Source organism: Mobula birostris, chromosome 10 (assembly GCF_030028105.1).
Source record: "Mobula birostris isolate sMobBir1 chromosome 10, sMobBir1.hap1, whole genome shotgun sequence".
NCBI lineage: Eukaryota > Metazoa > Chordata > Chondrichthyes > Myliobatiformes > Myliobatidae > Mobula > Mobula birostris.
This window is the reverse complement of record NC_092379.1, coordinates 43,218,535-43,246,132: the sequence shown is the minus strand read 5'-3', so window position 1 is coordinate 43,246,132 and position 27,598 is coordinate 43,218,535. Positions and strand designations below refer to the sequence as shown.

The following is a 27,598-nucleotide window of genomic DNA, read 5'->3' as shown; positions in this document are numbered from 1 at the left end:
AATCCTGGTTAGAAGTGAAAACCGCACAGTGAGATTTCAGTTCACGCCACCACCATCTTCATCAGCATGTGACGTGGGCGATCGTGGTCTCTCCATGGCCACGGTTGTTCTTGGCAAATTATCCTGCAGAACTGGTTTGTGCCATTGACGCCTTCTGGGCCGTGTGTGTTTTTACAAGATGAGGTGACCCCCCCCCCCCCCACCCCCCAGCCATTATCAGTGCTCTTCAGAGATTGTCTGCCCGGCATCAGTGGTCGCACAACCAGGACTTGTGATCTGCACCGGCTGCACACATGACTGTCCACCATCTGCTCCCACGGCATTGCGTGACCCTGATCAGGTGGGGGGTCTTAAGCAGGTGTTGCACCTTGCCCAAGGGTGAGCTGCAGGTCTGCGGAGGGAAGGAGCACCCTGCACCTCCTTTGGTAGCAACGTATCTCCGCCAACCCGTCCGGTGAACGATTTTTGTGAAATTGTGCGTTTGTGATTTGATTGGAATTTGTGTGGAAAGCAATAACAGACGGATTGCATTAAAAGGAAGTTTATGCATTCAGTGCCCCCTCTCTTCAACGGCATAAAAATGCGGCATCCGAATTATTCTCCTTTTGCATCCACTAACCCAAATGAGCTCAGCTGCAGTTTGTGACTGTACTCTGCTAGTTGAGCTCTAACCCGTATCTGGCCAGTAAACGATCAGTTGTTGTAGTGGGAGCCTGCGTGAGAGGCAGAAAGAGGAGATTTTAATCTGGGTAATATCCAGTATCGCTTTAGATTTAAGTGAATGTGCTGCTGTCTTGTTTTGAAGGTCACAGGTACTAAAACTTGCTTTTAAATCACAGCACTTTACAGAACGAGTTCAAACCAATATTGGAGAAATTGGGTCAGGACCAAGATATGGACGTAAAGTACTTTGCGCAGGAAGCCATGACTGGTAAGCTGTGGCTTTGGACCCAGCTCGGTACGAGCATAAGCATTCTCCCTTCGAGCAGTTGTGGCCTGCATTGTCCCAGCGTCTGTCACTGGGTCTCTGAAGATGAGCACAAGACAAGATGGGTGTCTGCTGGGTTCCTGCTGTGGGGGCACTGATGGTAGAAAAGGCTCCTTAAGATAAAGATGTGTGTTTTGTAATCTGCACGTGTAACGAGTGAGGGTCGGGGAAAAACATGCAGTCCTCAGCACGTTCATTAAAGGGGATAAAACACAAATTATGGATTCAAAACTCTGAACCAGCAAGAGGGTTATTCGAGCTGCTGGAACAATGCTGTGATATTTGGAACTGTTTCCAGTTAAAGGGATTTACTAATTGTTCAGAATTATAAACCTTGTTATAGAGCCAAGCATGAAGTTCTCAGTTCTGTCTCTTACTTGCCTCCCTGTTTCTGTAAGCTGAATATTTTAAGAACCAATCCAGAGTTTTGAGTACAATCCTCAGTAAAGAGTTCTGTGTTTATATTAGGTGATTTTTAGGGTTTAGGAACGGGTGTTAAAATCTAGTGCCAGACATCCCACCCTGCAAAAACTCATTTCAGGGAGGTAGCAGTACGATATGGAGAGCAAGCTGTTGCCCCATGTAGCAAGCTCCCCGTCTGCATGCACCCAAAGGAACGGCAGATTGAGTTTGGTACCAGGAGCATCACAGGAGTTGTCATTCAGCGTAGGACTGCCTTAGCGACTCCAGCTCCGGGTTTACTCCCGAAGCCTTCCCTGTGAGTGGGTACAGCCGCAAGGCAGCAGAGGTTTGAGATCAGAATTTTCCTTCTCCTAGATGAGCTGACGAGTCCCATCTCCCCGAATAGGTCTTGAAGCAACAGGAATTAAGAGTTGGCAATTGTATGAATTCACTTGCAATATTTTAGAAATGACATACTCCATCGCTAGAATTCCCACAAGTTGTCATCATAGCTTACAGATAGATGCGTGTTCTGATTATCTTCAGAAACGTTCCCATTTTGTCTCCTTTTAATATCTAATCTGCATGTTTTCCTTCTTATCTAGTGCTTGCCTTATCGTAGAAAGGAGTGAAGAAACGGCCCTCCAGACTTGCAACGAGATCTGCCGCTGACATCTTTGAAAACCTTCTTCACTCTCTCTTTGTACCGTATAGGGAAAAGGAAAGTTACGTCACATCCGGAGTTTCTCCAGTTGCCGGACGATTTCCCTCCACGCCTCTCTGACGGAGTGGGGAACCGCGTACGAGGCAAGTTACAGCAGTGGTTTGCCATTGCCTTCTGCCGGGTGAGTTTCCAAAGAGATCACCAGCTCGTAACCCAGCATGGATGGAAAGCGTGCATGGGAGCCGGCTGGATTCAAACTCGGGGTGACGCCACTACAGCATCAGCCGGGTCAGCCTACTGTATAATATGGGGACTACTTTATGTTGTAGTAACACATCGTTGCATGCGCTATTAGGCGCACATTGATACGTATGTGTGTGTTCTGCATCATTTTCTACTAGTAAAGAACCATGAAACTTCGCTCCTGTCTCCAGCATTTTTATTAATAGCATTGTTGTGTAGCCAGGCCACATACACAACACTCTTTAAAGAATTACCCCTGGAAATGTAAACGTCTCATACGTAGTGTCACTGGATTTTAGCTGCCTTGTAGATTCTAGTTCTGCAGTCTTTCTGCTGTCTCAATTTAGCTTGAGATATCAAGCTGTCTACTCCCCCTATTTATTTTCATTGACTGTAGTGTACCCAGTGGCATTGTGTATCCGATGGGTTTAACTGTTAACAAGGATGTGAGGTTATTAGCTTTGCTGCTCTGTCGACAGTCACTTGTATCCAGCATGCCTCCTCCTCCTTTCCCAAAACACCTTCGCTTGTATTCCCAGCATCCAGTGGCAAATGCTCGAATTAAAACTGAAGATGTTGTCCAATCTGAAACTGTTCTCGGATGGGGTGGCAGAGGAGGGGCCCAGTGAGGGGCCCACATTGGATGGGCCTTGGCTTGGGGAAGTGGTCCACATTAATGGGTCCTGACCCTGATGTAGGAGAGGGTTTCGCATTTGATGGGGCTGTTGAAGGGGTGGGTTCCACATTGATGGGTCCAAAGGTGGGGCCTCATGTGTCTGCACTGCATTGTCCCCAGGTTGCTGAATGATATGCTATAAGTTTTGACCTACCTTAATTTCCCTTTTAATCGTTTTTAACATTAAAAGAAAGAGTGCCCGTTAGACAGTTATTGAAATGACTTTCAATGCCGACCTCATTATTCCAGTGACTTGAACAGCAGTGCCAGTGGATGCTGTGATTACCTGATGGTTTGGTTCGGCAGCCATTGCTTCTGTACGTATTAGTTAAAGTAGATTTTTCAATAGCTAAGCTTCTCTTCCCGACCAGAATTACACAATATTGTATCATTCCAGTGGTCTAGTCACATTTGGGATGCCATTTCAATATTGCAAATCACGTAATTTAATGTCTGTTAGTTTTTTGAATGATTTTAGAGATTGTGTTAGGCACGTTTAACCTGTTACCGGTGGACGTCTTTCTCCTAATTTGTTGTTTTGACTGCTTTCCCTAATAAAGTGGATTAAGGTAAACGCTGCTTCGTGTTGCACACCAGAGAGGTGCAGGATTTACCTCCTTGCGACTTTTGCGGAGCAGAAACACGTAAAAAGCATGTCATGTGTTTCGTTTTCAAAGTGGCAGGGTGAAGTGATACTGCATCTCCAGTATGAGATCCACAAACACTAGAGGGATATTTTGCCCACTGCCCGCATACCCTAACCCTCACCCTCACCCTCGCCCTCGCACTGGATGAGATAATGGAGAGGGAGAGAGAAGTACAGGATAAGCCCGATTTAACTAGGAAGGAGAGAACAGCCCTGAAAGAGCTGAAGGAAAATATGGATATTGTTATCAAACCAGCAGATAAAGGGAGCAGCATAGTTATCATGGACAAACAGCAATATCTATTTGAGGCACACAGACAATTAAACAACACCGAACACTACACTAAACTAAAGGAACCCAAATACTGGCAAACACACAGAAATTAGGACCATTCTGCGAGAACTAGGAAGGACTAGATACCTCAGGAAGAAGCAGGTGGAGTACCTGACAGGGATACAGCCACGAGCAAGAAAGTTCTATATCCTCCCCAAAATACACAGGAACCCAGACTCATGGACTGTTCCTGGAGAAATACCACCCGGCAGGCCCATCGTGTCGGACTGCAGCAGTGAGTCATACAGGATAGCAGAATACATTGATGCCTTCCATAACCATATAACAATCACAGCACGGAAACAGGCCATCTGGGTCCTTCTAGTCCATGCCGAACTCTTCCCCAATCCTATTCCCACCGACCTGCACTCAGCCCATAACCCTCCATTCCTTTCCTGTCCATATAGCTGTCCAATAACGACAACATTGAACCTGACTCAAACACTTCTGCTGGAAGCTCGTTCCACACAGCTACCACTTTCTGAGTAAAGAAGTTCATAGAACATAGAATAGTACAGCACAGTACAGGCCCTTCGGCCCACAATGTTATGCTGACCCTCAAACCCTGCCTCCCATATAAGCCCCCACCTTAGATTCCTCCATATACCTGTCTAGTAGTCTCTTAAACTTCACTAGTGTATCTGCCTCCACCACTGACTCAGGCAGTGCATTCCACGCACCAACCACTCTCTGAGTAAAGAACCTTCCTCTAATATCCCCCTTGAACTTCCCACCCCTTACCTTAAAGCCATGTCCTCTTGTATTGAGCAGTGGCGCCCTGGGAAAGAGGCACTGGCTATCCACTCTATCTATTCCTCTTATTATTTTAAAAAGAGCAGAGAGGATATGGATTGAAAGACTACAGACGTATTCCCCAAACAGCCTAAACAAGGCCTAAAAAGCTAAGCCCACAATATAAAATATACCCACTGGAGGGCCAACACTGCACCCAATAATTAAAAACATTGACTTCCGGTGAGGCACAAGGCAAGATGGCGGCACGACACTGAGCGCTGACATACAACCCTCCTTTTTCAAGTTCTTCAGGGCTCATAGACGGTCTTAATACAAGGCTGAGTTGGAGAAAGATCTAACTAAAGACATGGCTTCAAAAAAAGATACAAATTCAACCAGGAAACAAGATACCAGCAGGCGACAACAAGCTAGCGATTCATCCGAAGAAATAGTTATGCTAATTAAACAAACAATGGTAAGGGAGATGGAGTCGCTGCAAGAAATGGTAGCCCACGTGCTAAGGGAGTTGCTGGAAAAGGCTCACGACCCCATACAGAAGCGTATGGCAGAGAATGGCAACATTCTCCGGTCGTTAAAGGAGCAAGCGGACATTCACGCTAAAACATTTAACGGTCTTCAATAAAATAGAGGAAGTTTTGCGGAGGTGTCTAAGATATGGAAGAAGTTAAACGACTTGGAGGACAGATCCAGGAGAAACAACGTGCGGCCGGTCGACTTACCGACAGGCGCTGAGGGCGACAATCCAAGAGGTTACCTCCAGAAGATGCTGCCTGATTGGATTCCAGCGCTCAAGAATTCCCACAGCACTCCACTGGAGATCGATAGAGCACATAGGATCTTTTCCAACAACTCCTCAAGACCGCGGACCATGGTTTTTAGGCTTCTAGGGTACACCGACCGGCAGGCTATCCTGGAGGGTGCGAGGAAAGCCAAACCTACTCTCCCTGATGGCACCCAGCTACAGTTCTTTGCCGACTACAGCCCCGGCACGATGCAGGAACGGCAGGGATACAAGGAGATCCGCGCTAAGCTTCGACAGAAGGGGATCGACTCGTTCCTCATATACCCAGCGATCTTGAAAGTGACTATCAAGGGCATGAAGATGTCGTTTAACTCGGCAGAGGAAGCAAAAGGAGTTCTGAAATCATCGGTGCTGGGAGATATGGAAGAAGACCCTGGGCAAAGTCCACACGCCCCTCGGGAGGAGATGGAACGGCATTAAACACAGCCCTGATCACAGTTATACCTAAGCCCGGTAAGGACCCCTTGGAGTGTGCCAATTACCGTCCAATCTCCTTGATAAATGCCGACCTCAAGATATTTTCCAAAGTCTTAGCCAGTAGACTTGAGACAGTAGTTGGGAAAATAATCAGCCCAAATCAAATGGGCTTTATCAGGGGGTGTCTCGCATCTGATAATATTCGCTGGCTCTTACACGTACTGAGTGCAACACATAAAATCCCGGCTGCCTGTGGCCTGCTATTTCTAGATGCTGAAAAAGTGTTCGATCGCCTTGAATGGCCATACCTTTTGAGAGTTCTAAAAGAATTTAAGTTCGGCGATAAATTTATCAATATGATTCAAACACGGTATGCTAATCCTTCAGCCCAGGTATGTGTGGGAGGAGGTTTCTCAGAATTATTTGACATAGGACGGGGCACACGACAAGGGGACCCTTTGTCTCCTTTAATTTTTAATATATCTATTGAACCGCTTGCACAAACTCTCCTCAGATCTCCCCTATTACAATAGGTACAACATTGCATTCAATATCAGTTTACGCGGATGACACGCTAGTTTATATGGCGAATGTTCAACAAACTCTCCCCTATGTTTTAAAAACACTGGAGCAATTTGGATTTCTTTCAGGATACAAAGTTAATTTGTTAAAATCAGACCTGATGCTGATTAATACGGATAAAAGTAAGGTGTCTCTTCCTCCCCAGATTAAAGTTACAAATGAGGTCCTCTACTTGGGTATTAAAGTTAATATTTCCATATCAGCTGTGGCTGAAACAAATTACTCTTTAATTCTAAAAAAAAGAGGAAGATATTAATAGATGGAGACACCTGCCAGCATCAGTCCCGGCCCGTATTTCGGTCATTAAAATGAACATCTTACCCTGCATTAATTTTATCAGCTCAATGATCCCACTTGCACCTCCGGCAGGATATTGGCAAAAACTGGACTCCTTACTACGATGCTATGTTTGGAATGGTAAACGACCCAATATAAAATGGTCAGTTCTACAATTCAAAAAGTCGAATGGGGGATTGGCATGTCCAAATTTTAAATTGTATCACTGAGCATTTGTATTAAAAAGTCTTAGCTATTGGATGGAGGAGGATAAAGTTTCGTCCTGGAAAAATATAGAACTGGAGCTAATAGCACCAATAAGGTTGAAGGACTTTCTCCTTATAGGTATGTCTACCAAAAAATGTGATTTGTATTACGATCCAATTTTAACCCATATGCTACAAGTGTTTAGGGCAGCAGAAAAATTCCTAAAATTTAAAAGTGTATGGTGTAAATCATCTCCATTATGGAACAATAATCGTTTTCTATCTGGGGGGAAACCATTCACTAACAGAACTTGGGTGGATAAAGGTATTACTACTCTTCAAGATATTAATGGGGCAAGTACTATCCTTGGCTTTCAAGAACTGGTATCTCGATATAATATTGATAAACATTCTCTTTTTTGCTACTTTCGAGTAAGATCAGCTTGTAAAGCCTACGGCGTTCCCTGGGGGTCAGATTTAAAGGACCATCCCATTTTAAATTGGATACAGAGTCCTCCAGGACAGATAGTGTTGTATATCTATGATAAATTAAACTCCCAGAAATATATGCCCACATCGGGAATGAAAGCTTGGGATAGGGACATATCTGAATTGGGACAAGACTTGGACTGGGTTGCGATTTGGGATAATGCTGCCGGTGCTTCGAAAAACCCAAATCATTGGTATATACACTTGAAATTTTTGTCATAGAGCATATTTAACACCGAGAATTAGACATCAAATGGGACTGGTTCCTGACTCTTATTGCTCATTTTGCCCCATGGAGCCATTGGCACTTTTATACATATTGTATGGGAATGTCCAGGGGATTTTGGTTTGTGGGGGAAGGTTATCAGTACTCTTACAGAACTAACGGGGGTACAATTACCAATGGACCCCGCTGTACATCTTCTAAATGATGTCTCCCACCTTTCCCTTACGGAAAAAACATGCAAAATCTGGCTGGCAGGCCTGACTGCAGCTAAGAAGATTGTAGTCCAGCGTTGGAAACCTCCCCACGATATTTCAAATACTCACGGGCTTCGGAGCTTTTTGGACATTTCTTACCTGGAACTTTCATCAGCAAGAGTAAATGATGCACGACCAAACACAATCTTAATGTGGACAAATTTGATATCTAACTTAAAAGATCTTTTGTTAAAATAGGAATGCTTTGTCTGTGTATGTACTACTATTCAGTTGATTGGTGGAGGGGGGATGGTGATGAAGGTTGGGGGGTGGCGGGGTTTAACAGTCAAAATGTAATTGGCAACCGGTTGTATTGAATGTAATTTGTTGGTGTTGCAATAAAAAATTAATAATAAAAAAAACATTGAGAAAATGAGGGGAGGGAGGAAGAGGAGGAGCCCCTTCAGTCACCCACCCTGAAACAAAATTAAGACAGGTGACCATTAAATAGGAAAGGTACGTCTTTCTTGGGAAATAGAGACTAACAACTAGGCCCCAGAACAGAAACTAATTCCCCAAATAGAGAGGGATAACGTGAGAAATTATAACTCTACAGGAATAACCATGAGGAAGAATACACTTGTAATGACCAGTTTGATCCAGACACAGTACTTGCCCCAACCTCCCAGCTTGCCCCCATGGGGTAGAATGCATCCCCAGCACATGGCCCTGCCCTGAAACCTAACATCTTCATCCCCATAAACACAGGTCCTCTTCTCGCCAGGGGGCCAAACTCACCCTTCACCACCAGTTATACCTCCCACCGCCCAGCGGACTTCCCCTCAACCCTACCCCCCAACCTGATCGTAACATCCAAAAGGGCCTCACACCCCAACTAAACCAGACGGCGCCCAAGTGGACCCTGCCCACAGCCCCACAAAGGGGCCTACTTAACGATGGACCCCATGTTCCTCTTCTTCCCACACCCCCATGGGTAGGCCTGCGTACACATTCCTCGGCCGTATCCCTAAACATAATGACTTCACCCATCCTACGCACCCCCATAAACCTGAGCCCCCTCTCCACTGGGGGGGGCAAGTTCACCCGACTACACCATCGGTTTGGGTGCTCTAACCCTAACCCTCCCACCACCGCAAAGTCCCGTGACCTCACTACCCAGCCATACACCTCAGCCTAACACCTCCAACCCTTCAGCACACCCCCATAAACCCTAGCCCTCTCCTCACCCGGGAGCCAGGTTCCCCCCACATTACCAGAACCATGCCACCCCACAAACATCCCCAACCCTAGCATTCACCATAACCATAACTTCCAATGGACCTTGCACCAACTAAACTGGACAGCACCCCAAATAACCCAAACCACACCACACCACATAAAAGGGTTTATATAACTGTCCTTTACCCTACCCCTAAACCTAACAACTCCAACCCTGCTACACACCCCCATAAACCTAAGCCCTTACCCCATCACAGGGCCAAATTCACCCAATATCACCGGCAGTTAGGATCCTATTTCAGCCCTCACCCCTACTGCAGGGGAACCCCCCCCCCGCAATGCCATTTGCCATCCCACCCCACCTCCCTTCGCCGTGAATCCTCAACCCCCATTACCTAACTCTACCCCCGGGCATGTCCCTCCCCACACACCCCTCAATTAGCTACCACACAACCCCCAGATCACAGCACCCAGTCCCTGTAAAAAAACCCCCAAATGCAAAACACTATCCATAGGCAATAACTCCATTGTAACTTAAACGCCAGAATGGAGGTTAAAGAGGAGGAAGATCCCAGTCGGGGACCGAGATGATGACAACGTGGGCTAAAAACAAAGTGGCAGGGTAAAGTGATACTGCATCTCCAGTACGAGATCCACAAACACTAGAGGGATATTTTGCCCACTGCCCGCATACTCGCATCCTAACCAGCAGTGACACGTCCCTCATCATCCTGGTCCTCATAAGCCAAAGTAAATCCAAGGAGCTAGGAAAACTGGCACAGACGACTGAGGTTAAACCCCAACCCCAACATACATCAGCCACAAGCTCCGACCACATTATACCCACAGAACAGTAAACTCACAGTTTGAACACTAAAGTCACAATAAAACAATGTAATCCTAAAAGGAGAAATAGGATGAAATCGAATCTCAACTCTAACTAGGTATTAAAGGAATAGAAATGAAAAATTTGGAGCTAAAAGAATGGGGAGGGTCGAACAATAAAAAGGAGCAGCGCGATTAGTGGATAATTTGCCTTTAAGAATCTTAACAAACAAGGCAGACCGGGATCTGGGCAACAGCCAGAGGCTGCAGCAGAAATGGAGAAACAGGTTTGGTAAAACAATACAGAGGTGGGAGGGGGCCGGGGGTGGAGTGGAACATTTTAAAGGAGAGACCACCTCAGTCTTTACAGAATTCCCCATGAGGAAGCCACAGAGAAGAGGCGAAATTGGTGACTCTCCCAGTCGGGAAATACGCTTTATTGAAGGCAATATGCTTTGTTAAAGGCAATTCACAGGAGTCGAAATCACTGAACCCAAGATGAAAAGCAAGCGATAAGGACATTAATTAACTGGACTTCATCTGTGGTTTTCTGATTATTGTCTTACTTTAATGACGTGGAGGAGAAATTGGAGAGTATTAAAGGCAATACGCTTTATTAAAGGCAATCCGCTGGAGTCGAAATCACTGAACCCGAGACGCAGAACAAGCGGTAAGAACATTAATTAAGCGGACTTCATGGGTAGTTTGGTGATTATTGTCTTACTTTAACGATGTGGAGGAGAAATTGGAGAGAGAGGACCGGGGGCTTGTCAGCACATGGCGCGTCAGACCACCGTGGTAACTGCAGAGACCTCGGGTTTCCCAGGGATTCCTTTTCCACCACGGTTAGATTAATATATAAAATAATCCAGACTCTGCACCACCTAAGAGTTTTGGAACAAATGAACAGGCCACCAAAGGGGATTACTACCCAGGCATATAGACTGACCAAATTCATAAAGCCGGCAAACCCCTCCCAAGAAACGCTTCATAAAATTGCTGCCAATGCGGACGCTTGGGCTAAAGAAACACGAGAAATTTTAATTGGACACTACCAAAGTAGCCTGCAAGAATTGGAACTTGAATCGGATCTGATTGATCGCTTACCAGAAGCAATCACCAAAACCGTAATCTGGAACATACGAAATTTAAAGGAAATTTTCAAATCAAATTGGAGGCTGTCCAAAAGCATATTTTTGGGATCTGGTCTCAAGACCTGTGCCAGAACGGCAGACCGGGCCCACGAGGGGCCGCACAATTCGGACGTGGCCACAATGACCCCACGGACAATGGAAACCGCATTTCAAGGGGGAGAGGGGAACCTTCAGGGACGGCTTCTGGGTCAGCCGTGACCGGACTCGTATCACACCCGAGCCCTGGAAAAAGACCGTCCACGCTGCACCCCGTCCGTCGGCGCCGAGTAAAACGAAGTTGTGGCCGGTAATTGCGCTGCGGGACTGTCTCAGGCCAACAGGTCCTGAGAACGATGCATGTAGTGGGAGTTCCGGCACCGTCCACGGGAGGGCGCTGGAGCCGGTCAGCCCTCCCGGCGCCGACGCCTGCAGTGGGAGTTCCGGCACCGTCCACGGGAGGGCGCCAGAGCCGGTCAGTCCTCTCGGCGCCGACGCCTGCAGTGGGAGTTCCGGCACCGTCCATGGGAGGGCGCTGGAGCTGGTCAGCCCTCTCGGCGCCGACGCCTGCAGTGGGAGTTCCGGCACCGTCTACGGGAGGGCGCTGGAGCTGGTCAGCCCTCTCGGCGCCGACGCCTGCAGTGGGAGTTCCGGTATCGTCCACGGGAGGGCGCTGGAGCTGGTCAGCCCTCTCGGCGCCGACGCCTGCAGTAGGAGTTCCGGTATCGTCCACGGGAGGGCGCTGGAGCTGGTCAGCCCTCTCGGCGCCGACGCCTGCAGTGGGAGTTCCGGTATCGTCCACGGGAGGGCGCTGGAGCTGGTCAGCCCTCTCGGCGCCGACGCCTGCAGTGGGAGTTCCGGTATCGTCCACGGGAGGGCGCTGGAGCTAGTTAACTAACTCGACGCCGATGCGGCCCCACTGCCCCAGTCACAGGAACAGAGAAGACGCCAGGTGAGCCCCTCCCCAGCCATGAGCCCCTCGGAGAAGACGCAATCCAACCTAGGAGCAGGGGAGCCCCAGCCCGCCACACCCACGGCCTCCCCGACCCAAGACTCCAGGGAATCAGCACCCCACCCCACACCAGTGTGGATGGGCAGACCGACAAGGGGAGCCAGTACACGAGGACCGAGCAAGTCTTCCACCCCAGGGAACCACACAGCCCGAGAGTCGGAGGACGTGGGACAAACAAGAGGACAGGTAACCCCTATTTGCAACAACCAGGAGGGCCAAGTAAGGAGGCATCCTCACTCTAAACAGAAAAATGTAACTTGGGAACTAAGGCCCCTTAAACCTATACTAATTATAGGGGACTCTAACATTTCCAGGATCAAAAGATGCCCTAATAAGGATGTTCAATTGGACAGCTTTCCGGGAGCCAAATTCACCCATGCCACTGCTATCCTGACAAAGTTAAAGCCACAACTGGAAACTAAGAAGGTTATCCTTTCCTTTGGAATAAACAACAGATCACATCAACCAGCAACAGCGACTAAACAGCTTCAGCAACTATTAAGAATGGCCCATATTAAATTTCCCAATGCCAGTATCTGGGTGCCAGAACTGAACTTTAGCCACTGTTTGACAGAGGCAGAACAAGCAACCCTGGGCCAACTAAATGAGGTTATTAGAACTAAGAATTATATCCCTGCAGTCCTGGCGAGGCAGTTTAAGGTAGACAGAGACCACATCGATTGGACAGAGAACACAGCCCTGACCATAGTCAAGAGGTGGATGCAGTCTTTAAACTAGAGTGGAGACAAAGCCGAGAGAGGCAGGGTCCACGACTGGGAGAGACCATCGTGAACCTCTCCCGTACGTTCATCCCTACAGAAACCCAGCAAAAAGTTCTGAACAGGGGCCTCACTTTTGTACCAACTGCAAAACTCCATAAGGAGCAGATTGAGGAGGACATGGATAAGTTCGATAGGAGATTGGTACTCGTCCACTTTGTTGCGGAGGCAGAAGGTAGAAAGACCCATTTCACCCCTCGCTCAGACTGGAGCCCCAAGAGGAGGTACAGGTCAGAAGCGGTCCTACAATTCGAGAGCACACTGGATAAGATAATGGAGAGGGAGGGAGAAGTACAGGATAAGGCCAATTTAACTAGGAAGGAGAGAACAGCCCTGAAAGAGCTGAAGGAAAATATGGATATTGTTATCAAACCAGCAGATAAAGGGAGCAGCATAGTTATCATGGACAAACAGCAATATCTATTTGAGGCACACAGAGAATTAAACAACACCGAACACTGCACTAAACTAAAGGAACCCATATACTGGGAAACACACACAGAAATTAGGAACATTCTGCGAGAACTAGAAAGGACTAGATACCTGGGGAAGAAGCAGGTGGAGTACCTGACAGGGATACAGCCACGAGCAAGAAAGTTCCATATCCTCCCCAAAATACACAGGAACCCAGACTCATGGACTGTTCCGGGAGAAATACCACCCGGCAGGCCCATCGTGTCGGACTGCAGCAGTGAGTCATACAGGATAGCAGAATACATTGATGCCTTCCTTAACCCACTATCGCAGAAACACTCCAGCTACATCAAGGACACGTACCACTTTGTCCGGATAGTCAATTCCATGTCAGTGTCCCCTGAGGCCGTACTCTTCACCATGGACATTGAAAGCCTGTACACCAATATAGAAACGGACAGGGGTATACCGGCAGTGAGCGATATCCTTCGGGAGAACCCTCAGCTAGAGAGACCAGACGAGGCCTTGATAGAACTCCTTCACCTCAGCCTAACTAAAAATGACTTTGAATTCAATAATGAATTCTACTTACAAGTCAAGGGCACAGCGATGGGAAAGAAGTTTGCTCCAGCCTATGCCAAAATATACATGGCAAAATGGGAGGAAACAGTTTATCCAAAGTGCCCCAAGATACCCATGTGTCTTTATAGATACCTGGATGACATCTGGGGAGTGTGGACACACTCGGAGGTAAAATTAGAGGAATTCATTCAAATCCTAAACACTCATCATCCATCGATTAAGGTTAAGGCCGCAATAAATAGGGAGAAAGTTGACTTCCTGGACACTACGGTATTTAAACTAGCACCAGAAAATGGCAGCCAGAAACTAGCCACCAAAGTATTCTTTAAAACCACAGACACACACACCCTCCTACACACAGGGAGCCACCATCCCAAACACACCTTCAGAGGCATTGTCAAGGGACAGCTGACCCGGTTTCACCGCATCTGCACCAGGGCAGAGGACTTCCACCAAGCCACTACTATCCTCTTCTCTGCACTTAGACACAGGGGCTGCAGCAGACAGAGACTCAGACACATCAAATCTGACTTTTTAAAAAGTATCACAAATCCCCCAACACAGGACAACACAATACGGAAACTACCCTTGATAACGAGATACAGTGGGATTGCAGTGAATATTCACAAGACAGTTAAAACACACTTTGAAGAACTAAAAGTGGAAGGTAGGGACACTGGGACAATACACCATAGTCTCAGCCTTCAAAAGGGGTAGAAACTTAAAAGACATACTAGAACCCGAACCCGAACCCCGATGTGAGGTTATTAGCTTTGCTGCTCTCTTGACAGTCACTTGTATCCATCATCATCATCATCTCCCCTTCCTCCCCTTCCTCCCCTTCCTCCCCTTCCTCCCCTTCCTCCCCTTCCTCCCCTTCCTCCCCTTCCTCCCCTTCCTCCCCTTCCTCCCCTTCCTCCCCTTCCTCCCCTTCCTCCCCTTCCTCCCCTTCCTCCCCTTCCTCCCCTTCCTGGTATTCCCAGCATCCAGTGGCAAATGCTCAAATTAAAACTGAAGATGTTGTCCAATCTGAAACTGTTCTCGGATGGGGTGGCAGAGGAGGGGCCCAGTGAGGGGTCCACGTTGGATGGGTTTGGCTTGGGGAAGTGGTCCACATTGATGGGTCCTGACCCTGATGTAGGAGAGGGTTTTGCATTTGATGGGGCCTGGTGAAGGGGTGGAGTCCACATTGGTGGGTCCTAAGGTGGGGCCCACATTTAATGGGGCCTCATGTGGGGAAGGATGTCTGCACTGTATTGTCCCCAGGTTGCTGAATGATGTGCGAGAAGTTTTGACCGACCTTCATTTCCCTTTAAATCGTTTTTAACATTAAAAGAAAGAGTGCCCGTTAGACAGCTATTGAAATGACTTTCAATGCCGACCTCATTATTCCAGTGACTTGAACAGCAGTGCCAGTGGATGCTGTGATTACCTGATGGTTTGGTTAGGCAGCCATTGCTTCTGTATGTATTAGTTAAAGTAGATTTTTCAATAGCTGAGCTTCTCCTCCCGACCAGAACTACACAATATTGTATCATTCCAGAGGTCTAGTCACATTTGGGATGCCATTTCAATATTGCAAATCATGTAATTTAATGTCTGTTAGCTTTCTGAATGATTTTAGAGATTGTGTTAGGCACGTTTAACCTGTTACCAGGGGACATCTTTCTCCTAATTTGTACATTACATCGTTGTTTTGACTGGTTTCCCTAATAAAGTGGATTAAGGTAAATGCAAACAACAGGAATTCTGCAGGTGCTGCGTTCACCAGCAACTTTTATGTGTGTGGATTAAGGTAAACGCTGCCTTGTGTTGCACACCAGAGAGGTGCAGGATTTACCTCCTTGAGACTTTTGCAGAGCAGAAACACGTAAAAAGCATGTCATGTGTTTCATTTCCTTGTCATTTTTTCCTTCTGTTAAATTTCTTTTTGAAGTAGCTTTCTGTGCTGTTCACCTGGTTTTAGAGAGCAAAGTCTTGCACACAAATCAGAGTTAGTCACTGAAGATTTAGTCAACGTGGAGAGACAAGTACAGCAGGGGAACAGGCCCTTCACCTCTTCTCTCTGGCGTCTTCTCTCTTCATCTCTTCCTAACAAAAGCCTCAAGCCCAACCTTAGTGCCCCTCACCAGAGAAACCTCCCCTTAATCATAAGACCATAAGGTGGAGGAGCAGAAGTAGGCCCATCAGCCCATCGAGTCTGCTCTGCCATCCAATTCTTCCGGTCATTCCCATTCCCCTTGCCTCCTCCCCATACCCTAGCTAATCAAGGACCCATCGATCTCTGCCTTAAATACACCCAATGATTTGGCCTCCACAGCCGCTCATGGCAACAAATTCCACAAATTTACCACCGTCTGACTAAAGAAATTTCTCTGCATCTCTGTTCTAAATGGATGTCCTTCAATCTTGAATTCGTGCCCTCTTGTCCTAGACTCCCTGACCGTGGGAAATAACTTTATCATATCTAATCTGTTCAGGCCTCTTAACATTTGGAATGTTTCTATGAGATCCCCCTCCCCTCATTCTCCTGAACTGCAGGGAATACTGCCCAAGAGCTGCCAGACGTTCCTCATACGGTAACCCTTTCATTCCTGGAATCATTCTCATGAATCTTCTCTCAACCCTCTCCAATGTCAGTATATTCTTTCTAAAATAATGAGCCCAAAGCTGCACACAATACTCCAAGTGTGGTCACACGAATGCCTTACACAGCCTCAACATCACATCCCTGCTCTTATATTCTATACCTCCAGAAATGAATACCAACATTGCATTCGTTGCCTTAACCACCAACTCAACCTGGAGGTTAACCTTTAGGGTATCCTGCTCAAGGACTCCCAAGTCCCTTTGCATCTCTGCATCTTGAATTATCTCCCTATCTAAGTAATAGTCTGCCTGTTTATTTCTTCCACCCAAGTGCACGACCATACACTTTCCAACATTGTATTTCACTTGCCATTTCTTTGCCCATTCTCCTGAACTATCTAAGTCTCTCTGCAGGCTCTCTATTTCCTTCACCTATCTTGGTATCATCGGCAAAATTAACCACAAATCCATTAATCCCATGGTCCAAATTATTGACATACATCGTAGAAAGCAGCAGTCCCAACACCGACCCCTGTGGAACTCCACTGGTAAGCGGCAGCCAGAATTGGATCCCTTTATTCCCACTCTGTTTTATGCCAATCAGCCAATGATCCACCCATGCTAGTAACGTCCCTGTAATTCCATGGGTGCTTATTTTGCTAAGCAGCCTCTTATGGGCACTTTGTCAAAGGCCTTTTGAAATCCAAATACACCACGTCTACCGCATCTCCTTTGTCTACCCTGCTTGTAATCTCCTCAAAATCTTGCGGTAGATTTGTCAGGCAGGATTTTCCTTTCAGGAAGCCATGCTGGCACTGGCCTATCTTGTCATGTGCCTCCAGATACTCCGTAATCTCATCCCTAACAATCGATTCCAACAACTTCCGAACTACTGATGTCAGGCTAGCAGGTCTGTAGTTTCCTTTCTGCTGCTCCGACCCTTCTTAAATAGCAGAGTAACATTTGCAATTTTCCAGTCATCCGGTACAATGCCAGAATCTATCGATTCTTGAAAGATCATTGCTAATGCCTCTGCAATCTCTCCAGCTACCAAGGGTGCATTCCATCAGGTCCAGGAGATTTATCCACCCTCAGACCATTAAGCTTCCTGAACACCTTCTCAGTCGTAATTTTCACTGCACATACTTCACTTCCCTGACACACTTGAGTGTCCGGTATACTGCAGATGTCTTCCACTGTGAAGACTGATGCAAAATACTCTGCCATCTCTGCGTCTCTCATTACAATATCTCCAGCATCATTTTCTATTGGTCCTATAGCTACCCTTAACTCTCTTTTGCCCTTTATATACTTAAAAATGCTTTTAGTGTCGTCTTTGATGTTAGTCACCAGATTCCTTTCATAATTCATCGTTCCTTCTTCCATAAAACTGCAACTTTGAAGCACCCAGGCAACAGTCGTTGTATGCACAGACTTTCCCATCTCAGCCTCTGAAGCTTGTAACTTCTCCAGGGTTGTCACAGGTCTCTTCATGTACTCCCTCACTACTCCCCTTCTTGCACGGTCACTCAGTTTTCGAGAACGGCCTACTCCCTTCAGATTTACAGCTGTGCCATATCCTTTCCATTTCTTGATGATTGACTTAACTGTACTCCAAGGGATATTCTGCGACTGAGAAATATTCTTGTATCCATCTGCTGACCTGTGCTTTTCAATAACCTTTTCGTGGAGTTGCCTGGAGTGTTCTTTTGTCTTCGTGGTGTAGTTTTTGCCAGGATACTGACTCACCAGCAGTTGGACCTCTACTTCTTCTTCTTTTGTGTTTTATGGCAGTTGGCAACCAGTTTTTCAGTGCATTACCGCCATCTGCTCAACTCGTGGTGTTCCAACCAAATATGTCCTGGAGTTCTCTACTTTAGACAATCTAGTTCAGCCTGCAGTTCTCTATTAGCATCACTCTGTAGTTGCAATTCCTGGTGACTGCTTAATGCGCTCATTAGATAATGCCACAAACTGCTATCCCTCCCTAATTTTCTCACATGCTTTCATGTAGTTGCATTACCTCAATCACATTGATTTCATCTGCATCACTTGTAAGACTAAAATCGTCTTGTTAAAGAATAGTAACTATTGCACGTGATACTTTTAAAATTGCTGTTTTTCCAAGTCTGCTGCTTTTTCAGGTTTTCCTTTTCTTGGATCGTAGCCTGCAGTTGTTTACTGAGACCTCGGAGTTCTTCTTCATTTGCTTCCATGTTTTCATTTTATAATCCAAATGTAGATAATTCACTTTGCAACACACTCCTTTTCTTTTTGTATCTTTGTAATAATTTCCTCCATTTCCCAATCTCCTTTCCAATTCACAGTTGTTCTTGTCGGGTACTTCTATTTGTTGTTGCAGTTCTGCACCCTGGGCTTCAACCATAAAATCTGAGTATTTTCCTTAAGTTCTAAAACATATTTCTTAAATTCTTTTTTTTCATATTATTTTTAATTTTTTTTATTGTACAAAAAAAAAGCACATCTACAGAAACCACGACCTTAACAAAATCTAATTAAATATCGAGCAGCAAAAGGGAGAAAAATATGAAGGCTAAAGTAAACATACACAGCAGAGGTGTACCGCACCAAAAAACCTCAGTCCTCACCCCGTGAGAAAGTCCAATACAGGGCCCCATATCCTTTCAAAGATGTCCCCTCTGTCCTCATTACATAGTCTCAGTCTCTCCAAATGTACAGTATTTACCAGTTCTCTCAGCCACAGATCGTACGTAGGCACAGAGTCCATTTTCGGCATTTGCAGGATTAACTTCTTAGCAATCACCCTGTCAAACAATACAGCCTTTTTTTCATACCTATTGGCTGAAGATAGGGAGCTTGTTGCTCCAAGGATGGCTATGAGCGGATCTGGTTCCCGTCGCTTCCCATAAGCCGCAGAGAAAGAGTGAAAAATACTTTTCCAGTATGCATAAAGCTTACAACATGACCAGAATGAACGTGACAAGTTACTGCTCACAGATTTACATCTATTACAAACTGGTGAAACTTCAGGGTAGAAACTGTGCAACTTTACTTTGGAACAATGAAGTTTATGTATTGTTTTAAACTGTATAAGTCTGTGTCTGACGTTGACCGAACAATCATGTATACTCTTTAAACACTCATCCCAGACCTCCTCTGTCAGTTCTATACCCAGTTCATCCACCCATGCCTGTTTAAGACCTGCAGTATTCACCCGAGCTGCATTCTGTAGAATCTGACAAAGATAGGATACCGCACTACGAGTAACAGGATCAAATTTATTTATTGCCTCCAGGGACTCATGTTTGTCTAAAACTTCGAAGTTAGGTATATATTTCCTAACATAATCTGAATTTGTAAATATCTAAAAAAAACTAGATGCAGGGATATTATAAACTGCTTGTAACTGTGCAAATGAGGCAAAGCTTCCATTACTATATAGGTCACCTACACTACAGATGCCTCTCTGTTTCCAGGTAGAAAAAAACAGTATCATTCAGGCCAGGCAAAAAGGAATGATTGTCACAAATCAGAGTGTTAATATAAATTTTTGCGGCCTTAACGTGGAGTTGAATCTGCTTCCAAATTCTTGTAGTGCTGCCAACCACGAAGCTGTTACTAAAATGTGACTTATTAACTGCAGTGGGGCAAATAAGGAGAGCTTGTAAGGAAGTCTTTTTACAAAGCACTCGCTCTCTGAGTAACCATGCTGGGCACGAGGCTGAGGTAGAGGGTGGGCCTTTTTTCCACCATGCAAGCATGGATAGGTGGGCAGCCCAGTAATACATTTTAACGTCCAGCAGGGCAAAACCACCTGCTTCCCTGGGCTTTGACAAGTGCTTTTTAGTAATTCTAATGGCTTTATAATTCCAAATGAAGGGTATAATAATTGAATCCAATTGCTTAAAATATGACAGAGGAATAAATCATGGAATTGACTGGAAACGATGAAGAAATCGTGGCAGTACAATTACCTTGATTGCATTAACCCCCCCACCAAAGAAATCGGAAGGGTTTTCCAAAAGTCAATATTGCATTTAACCTGCTCACCTTTGTTTCGCCAATTCACTTGCAAAAGGTCATCTGGGTTTTTTGTATTAGTCACACCAAGATAGGAAAAATTATCATGAGTTATTTTAAAGGGAATGGACTGTAAATATGCTGTATTAAACCACTGCAGTGACTGGCATTAGTTCACGCTTATCCCAATTAATAGAGAAACCTGAGAAACTACCAAAATGATTAATTAGAGTCAGAAGGGCGGGTATTGATGTTTGTGGGCTGGAGATAAACTCATAGTCATAGTCATACTTCATTGATCCCGGGGGAAATTGGTTTTCATTACAGTTGCACCATAAATAATAAATAGTAAAAAAACCATAAATAGTTAAATAGTAATATGTAAATTATGCCAGTAAATTATGAAATAAATCCAGGACCAGCCTTTTGGCTCAGGGTGTCTGAACCTCCAAGGGAGAAGTTGTCAAGTTTGATGGCCACAGGCAGGAATGACTTCCTATGACGCTCTGTGTTGGATCTCAGTGGAATGAGTCTCTGGCTGAATGTACTCCTCTGAAAACCCAGTACATTATGTAGTGGATGGGAGACATTGTCCAAGATGGCATGCAACTTAGACAGCATCCTCCTTTCAGACACCACTGTGAGAGAGTCCAGTTCCGTCCCCACAACATCACTGACCTTACGGATGAATTTGTTGATTCTGTTGGTGTCTGCTACCCTCAGCCTGCTGCCCCAGCACACAACAGCAAATATGATAGCACTGGCCACCACAGACTCGTAGAACATCCTCAGCATCATCCGGCAGATGTTCAAGGACCTCAGTCTCCTCAGGATATAGAGATGGCTCTGACCCTTCTTGTAGACAGCTTCAGTGTTCTTTGACCAGTCCAGTTTATTGTCAATTCGTATCCCCAGGTATTTGTAATCCTCCACCATGTCCACATTGACCCCCTGGATGGATACAGGGGTCACCATTACCTTAACTCTCCTCAGGTCTACCACCAGCTCCTTAGTCCTTTTCACATTAAGCTGCAGATAATTCTGCTCACACCATGTGACAAAGTTTCCTACCATAGCCCTGTACTCAGCCTCATCTCCCTTGCTGATGCATCCAACTATGGCAGAGTCGTCAGAAAACTTCAGAAGATGACAAGACTCTGTGCAGTAGTTGAAGTCCGAGGTGTAAATGGTGAAGAGAAAGGGAGACAAGACAGTCCCCTGTGGAGCCCCAGTGCTGCTGATCACTCTGTCGGACACACAGTGTTGCAAGCACACGTACTGTGGTCTGCCAGTCAGGTAATCAAGAATCCATGACACCAGGGAAGCATCCACCTGCATCGCTGTCAGCTTCTCCCCCAGCAGAGCAGGGCGGATGGTGTTGAATGCATTGGAGAAGTCAAAAACCATGACCCTCACAGTGCTCGCTGGCTTGACATCATCAGCGTATAACGAAAGGTGATGTTTATGTCCATGCATATCAATAGGACCTATCAAAGGGTCCTGTCGGATGCTAACAGCCAGTGGCTCAATGATAACTGCAAACAAAAATGGAGAAAGGGGCAGCCTTGACGAGTCCCACGATGAATTGCAAAAGGGGAGGAAATATTCTGATTAGTGATAATAGAAGCAGATGGGTGTGAATAAATTATCTCAATCCATTTAATGAAAGATGGTCCAAATCCAAATTTCTTAAGTGCAAACATCATATATGGCCATTCCACTTGGTCAAACGCATGTTGCGCATCTAATGAAATGACTACAGCCTCTTCTGCATGTTTTGTGTATAAAGTATTGAAAGGATGTCGCAAATTAAACTGCATATATCTACCTGGCATAAAGCCAGTTTGATTTGGATGAATAATAGAACAAATGCATTGAAATCATCAAGAGATCCTTCATATGAAAAGGTATTCAGAAACCAAGACAGGGTCAGCAGGACTTGCGTCAACTTCTGACATGCTTGCAGAATCTTCTCCTGTTGCAGTCAAGGGTGTGGATGTTAGGGAGGAACACCGAGAAGTGGAGAGCCAGCAGGCCTCAGTCTTTGTCTCAGAACCCTCCAAGATCATCTTCCGACTCAGAATCCATTCCATGAAGTGGGATGAGATGTACTCACATTACCTCTTCCAAAAGGTAGAGGGGAGCACTTTGATCCACAGCTTTAAGGAAGAGGTCCGGTAGCACCCTTGCAAATGGCCATACTGAGGAGCTGCAAATGCTTCTATGCCATACTCCTTAGTTACTCCCATTGACTTCCATTGACTTGGCAATACAGGGGATTGATATCAAAATTCATGCACTTATTTACAAATCCTTCCATGGCTTCATCCCACCTAGCCCACTTAGCCTTTCCTGGCCAAGTATCCCAAATCTTGTCTTCCCCTGTTCCAGCTCCGGATTCTAATTCTCCAGATGTTCCCACACTCTGAGACTCCCACCTTGCATTGTTATCTCTGCACCTCCTTCCAAAAAATGTCAAACCACCTGTCCAATCTCCTGTTTAACAACTAACAATTTTTAATCGTCCAAAACACTGCTGCCTTGTTCTAACATGCACCAAGACCTTTCATCCATCTCTTCTGTCCTCACCAAACAACCTAAACTCCTAGTTAAACAACATTTCAATCTTAAGACTCTTGCTTTCAATCCCGTCTGTTTCTGCAACCTCTCCCACACCTACAAATCACCCCACCCCCAATCTCTGCACCTCTAATTCCAGCATCTTGTTCAACCATGACTTTAAGCACTCTGCTATTGATGACTGTGCCTTCAGCTGTCTGTGTCTCAAGCTCTGGAATCCCTTCCCAAAACCTTTCTGCCTCTCTCCCCACCTCTGTGATGCTCCTATGAAACTTCCCATCGACCAAACGCTGGTCACCTGTTCGATAATCTCCTTTCACGGCCTGGTGTCAAATTGTGTTTGATGCTGCTGCTATGAGTGTCTCAGGACCTTTTGCTGTGTAGCTGTCAGTTCCAGTTCCGTCATAATTAACCTTTAGGCTCATCGGCCACTACAGCACAGAATCAGGTCCTTTGTCCTGTCCAGTCCATCCCAAACTATTATTCCACTTAGTCCCAGCTGCCTGCACCTGAACCTCGCCCTCTGTACCCCTCCTATCCATGTACTTATCCAAATTTCTCTCAAATGTTGAAATCAAACCCTTATCCACCACTTCCTCTGCCAGCTGATTCCACATTTGCACCACCCTCTGAGTGAAGGTTCACCCTTAAGTATTTCACCTTTCACCTTTAACCTATGACCTCTAGTTCTAGTCTCACCCTTCCACCATGAGAAAAGCCTGCTTGCATTTATCCTATCTACATCCCTCATAATCTTGGATACCTCTATAAAATCTCCCCTCATTCCCCTACACACCAGGGAATAAAGTCCAAACCTATTCAACCTTTCCCTATAGCTCAGTTCCCCAAGTCCTGGCAACGTCCTTGTAAATTTTCTGTGTGCTCTTTCAATCTTACTGATATCTTTTCTTTAAGTAGGTAAACAGAACCGCACACAATACTCCAAATTCAACCTTACCTTTGTGAAAGATTGTTTCTTTACATTATAAACACCAGTTTTGTTTTTATCAAACGTATCTGAAAATGACTTCAGGCATATTACTATCTTTACCTGCTGGTTCTTAATTATTTTGGTAAGTTTCCTCTTTTGTGTTCCCATGTCAGGTGGGTGTCACTTAAATGTTCCCTAGGCCATGGGAAAGGAGTTATGGGCAATTTATACTTCTGCATTGAATCTACGCCATAGGTACGGCGTAACCACGTACGCTATGCCGTAGCCTGACGTGCATCTCCCCAAAAATGTAACCACGCGTTGCGGTGACGCAAACAGCAACAACTGATTGGTTGGCTTGATAGCATCGCATTTCCTCCTGTGCATTTCTGGTTGCTTCTTGTCTCTCAGTGGCCGGACAAGCACAGAAAATTCACCCTCCTTCTGCCTCAATCCATTCAATGCTCGTACACACCATCTCCTCCCACGTCTCGGCTCCTTTCTGCGTCGCAGTAACTTCAATAAAAGTAACTCTTGTTCAACATTTATTAGCTCCAACTGCAACATGATGCGCTCAGTTTCAGTCGCCACTGCTTGAAGTACACGAAGAAACTCAACACAGTGGCATAGAAACCCCATCGCCAACTAGCGTTTTGGCGGTGAATTGCAGAGCGACGCGGACACACCAGTGCAGAAGTATAAATGCTCACAAGGGCATAGACCACTTGCGTAGGCTACGGCATCGGCTACAGGTTAGAGCCGACGCAGAAGCATAAATCAGCCTGAACGGTGGGGTGGATGGAGAAGGGACGAGGGGAGGCCAAGTCAGTCAGATGACGTCTTGCATCTGGGTTCGATCGGCTGTTTCTTTGTGGCAACTATTCACCTGTCTCTCTGCTGAGTGCACAGATTATTCTTACTAGCACTTGTTGATGTGGAAATGTCTTTGGTACCATAGTATTATATGGGAGTTGAATTCCAAAACAGTCCAATTGGCTCAACTAATCTGTCTCAATGTTTTGCCCCCCACCCCATACAAGAAAATAGTACTGATCATATTTACCCAATCAGCTCCTATCTGTCTTTAGACTTGTTTCCATCATGCACCTGTCCAGTCTTTCTGCTGCAACTGTGAACTGTGAAAACAAATTCCATGGCTTCTCCAATATCTCCGGTCTTTTGTTTGAAGTTTCTTGCATTTACTGCTGTATTCATGGGCCTTTGCAGTCGATCCCATGACTACCACTGGTCCATCTTTGCAACATTTGAGAAAACACTGTCATTGCAGCATGCTGGGTTCCCTTTGTCCTTACCTACCAGCCCACGAGCCTCTGTGTCCAGCACTTCACTCTCCAAAACTTCTGCCATCTACAACGGGATCCTACCACTAAACACATCTTCTCCCTGCCCCCCCCACTCTCGCTTTCTGCTTGTCCATTCATCGCTCCCCACTGATCTCCCTCCTCCACTTATCCCTGTGAACTGCCCCTAGACCACCTCCCTCACCACTATTCAGACCCTTAAACAGTCCTTCCGTGTGAGGCGATAGTTCACCAGCAGGTCTGCCTGGGTCACCTGCTGTAACTTGGTGTAGCCTCCTCTACATTGGTGAGATTCGGCGTAGATTGGGGTATCATATATTTGAGCACCTTCACTCTATCTGTCACAAAAGGCAGGGTCTCCCAGTGGCTGTCCATTTCAATTCAACTTCCTATTCCCATTTTGGAGTGTTGGTTGTCTCCTCTACTGCTTGAAGAGGCCACACTCAGATTGGTGGAGCAACATCTCATATTCGATCTGGGTAGCCTCCAGCCTAATGGCACAAACACCGAGTTCTCCAACTTCCAGTAATCTTTCCCCACTCCCTCCTTCTCTCTGTTTCCAGCCCTCATGCGGGCTCCCCTCTTACCCTTCTCTTCACTTCCTCTGGTTCCCCCCTCCTCCTTCCCTTTCTTCCATGGTCTCTATCAGATTACTTCTTCTCCAGCCCTTTACTTCTTCCACCTATCACCTTCCAGCCTCTCACACCCCCCTCCCCCTTCCCCCTCACCTGGTCTCGCCTATATCTTTCCAGCTTGTACTCCTTCCTGTCCCCGCACCACTTTATTCCAGCTTCTGTCCCCTTCCTTTCCAGTCTGTCCTGATGAGGGGTCTGTTTATTCCTGTCCAGAGATGGTGCTTGACCTGCCAAAGTCCTGTGTTAGTGTGACCTGTGCTGTTCCAACAAGAAAGATTCCAGTTTCAAGGTCACTCAAGTTAAGAGCAGTGGGGTAATCAGGTTGTTCTCACTGAATCCTGGTCTTCATTGGTGTGTTTTCTTGCAGGGAGTGCTGTTGGAGAGAAGTGGAAACACACTAAATAAGGAGAAGTATGTGACCTAGCATGGAGCAGTGTGCAGGGGAGCCGGCTGGATTCGAACTGGGGACCTTTCGTCCCCAAGTCCGACTCTGATGCCACTACACCACCAGTCGGGTCACAGAAGGAGTATAGATGGGGAAATGCAAGCAGGCTTTTTCCACTGAGGTTGGGTGGGACGACAACTAGAGGTCGTGGGTTAAGCGTGAAAGGTGACAAGCTTAAAGGGGAACATGAGGGGAAACTCAGAGGGTCATGAGTGTGTGGAATGAGCTGCAAATGCAAGTGGTGCACGCAGACATCCCACCCTGCAAAAACTCATTTCAGGGAGGTAGCACCATCAATTTGCGAGAGACTCCTGGAACTTTCCGGAGAGGTGGGATAGCTGCAATAGAGTAGCTCCTTAGCAGCTAGCCTGCTAGTTTAAATAACGTTAGTTATGATAATGAATGAATGACACCTGTTTAACTCACCTCAACATGTCTTTTACAGTCTTAACCCACCATGGGCAATAGAAAAGTCACTGTTGCAAGCAGTGCAGCAAGCAACACTGTCATTATTTTTGACACCTGTTAGGCAGGGGTACACTTTAGTGTAGTCTGGGGTGAAGTACGTTTTATATTTTCTTTTTTCTTTTTTTGGAACACTCTGCCATCCATCCATCCTCTCTCCCTGCGCCCCCTCTCCCCCCTCCCTACCCCTCCGCCTCTCTCCCCCCTCCCCCATCTCTGTGTGTGTGTGTGTCTCTCTCTCTCTCTCTCTCTCTCTCTCTCTCTCTCTCTCTCTCTCTGTGAAAAAAATCCATTTCCAGGATATTGTACATAATTTGCAGCCATCAGGGAGCCGCTGTCAATGTGCGGGTGACTCCTGCAACTTCCGCGAGAGGCGGGATGTCTGTGCATGTGAGCTCAATTTCAACATTTAAGAGAAGTTGGGATGGGTACCTGGGTGGCAGTGGTGTGGAGGGCTATTAACCCAGTGCAGGTTGCTGGGAGTAGGCAGCTTAAATGGTTTTCTATGAAATAGATCAGCCTGGGGCCTGTTCCTGTGTTGTATGACCTATGGAAGGCTATCTTAAGTATGAAAAAACAGTTCCAAGGGAAGCTAGAGACAGAATCGGATGCACCTTAGCTTTGGCAGAGTTTGCATGCTATTACTTCCTACAAGGTGAAACCTAACATCATAAATGGCTGAATTAAGATGAATGCCTTTTATGTACACTTTGAAAGGCAGAATAAAATAATACATGTGTAATTCCG

At 46.1% G+C, this 27,598-nt stretch overlaps 2 protein-coding genes across 2 annotated transcripts in view; one reads left to right on the top strand and one right to left on the bottom strand.

Annotated features, from left to right (window-relative positions):
- Window positions 1-5,931, top strand: part of LOC140203637 (serine/threonine-protein phosphatase 2A 65 kDa regulatory subunit A beta isoform-like) — an 87,777-nt gene extending 81,846 nt beyond the window's left edge. The window contains exons 16-17 of the mRNA XM_072269684.1: window positions 840-931; window positions 5,597-5,931. Of these exons, the coding sequence (XP_072125785.1) occupies window positions 840-931; window positions 5,597-5,931 (427 nt within the window). The remainder of the gene's footprint in view (window positions 1-839; window positions 932-5,596) is intronic.
- A 5,200-nt stretch (window positions 5,932-11,131) lies between these two features.
- LOC140203635 (serine/threonine-protein phosphatase 2A 65 kDa regulatory subunit A beta isoform-like) overlaps window positions 11,132-27,598 on the bottom strand; it is a 129,447-nt gene continuing 112,980 nt past the window's right edge. The window contains exons 15-16 of the mRNA XM_072269683.1: window positions 21,890-22,008; window positions 11,132-11,524 (exon numbers count right to left, since the gene is read on the bottom strand). Of these exons, the coding sequence (XP_072125784.1) occupies window positions 11,132-11,524; window positions 21,890-22,008 (512 nt within the window). The remainder of the gene's footprint in view (window positions 11,525-21,889; window positions 22,009-27,598) is intronic.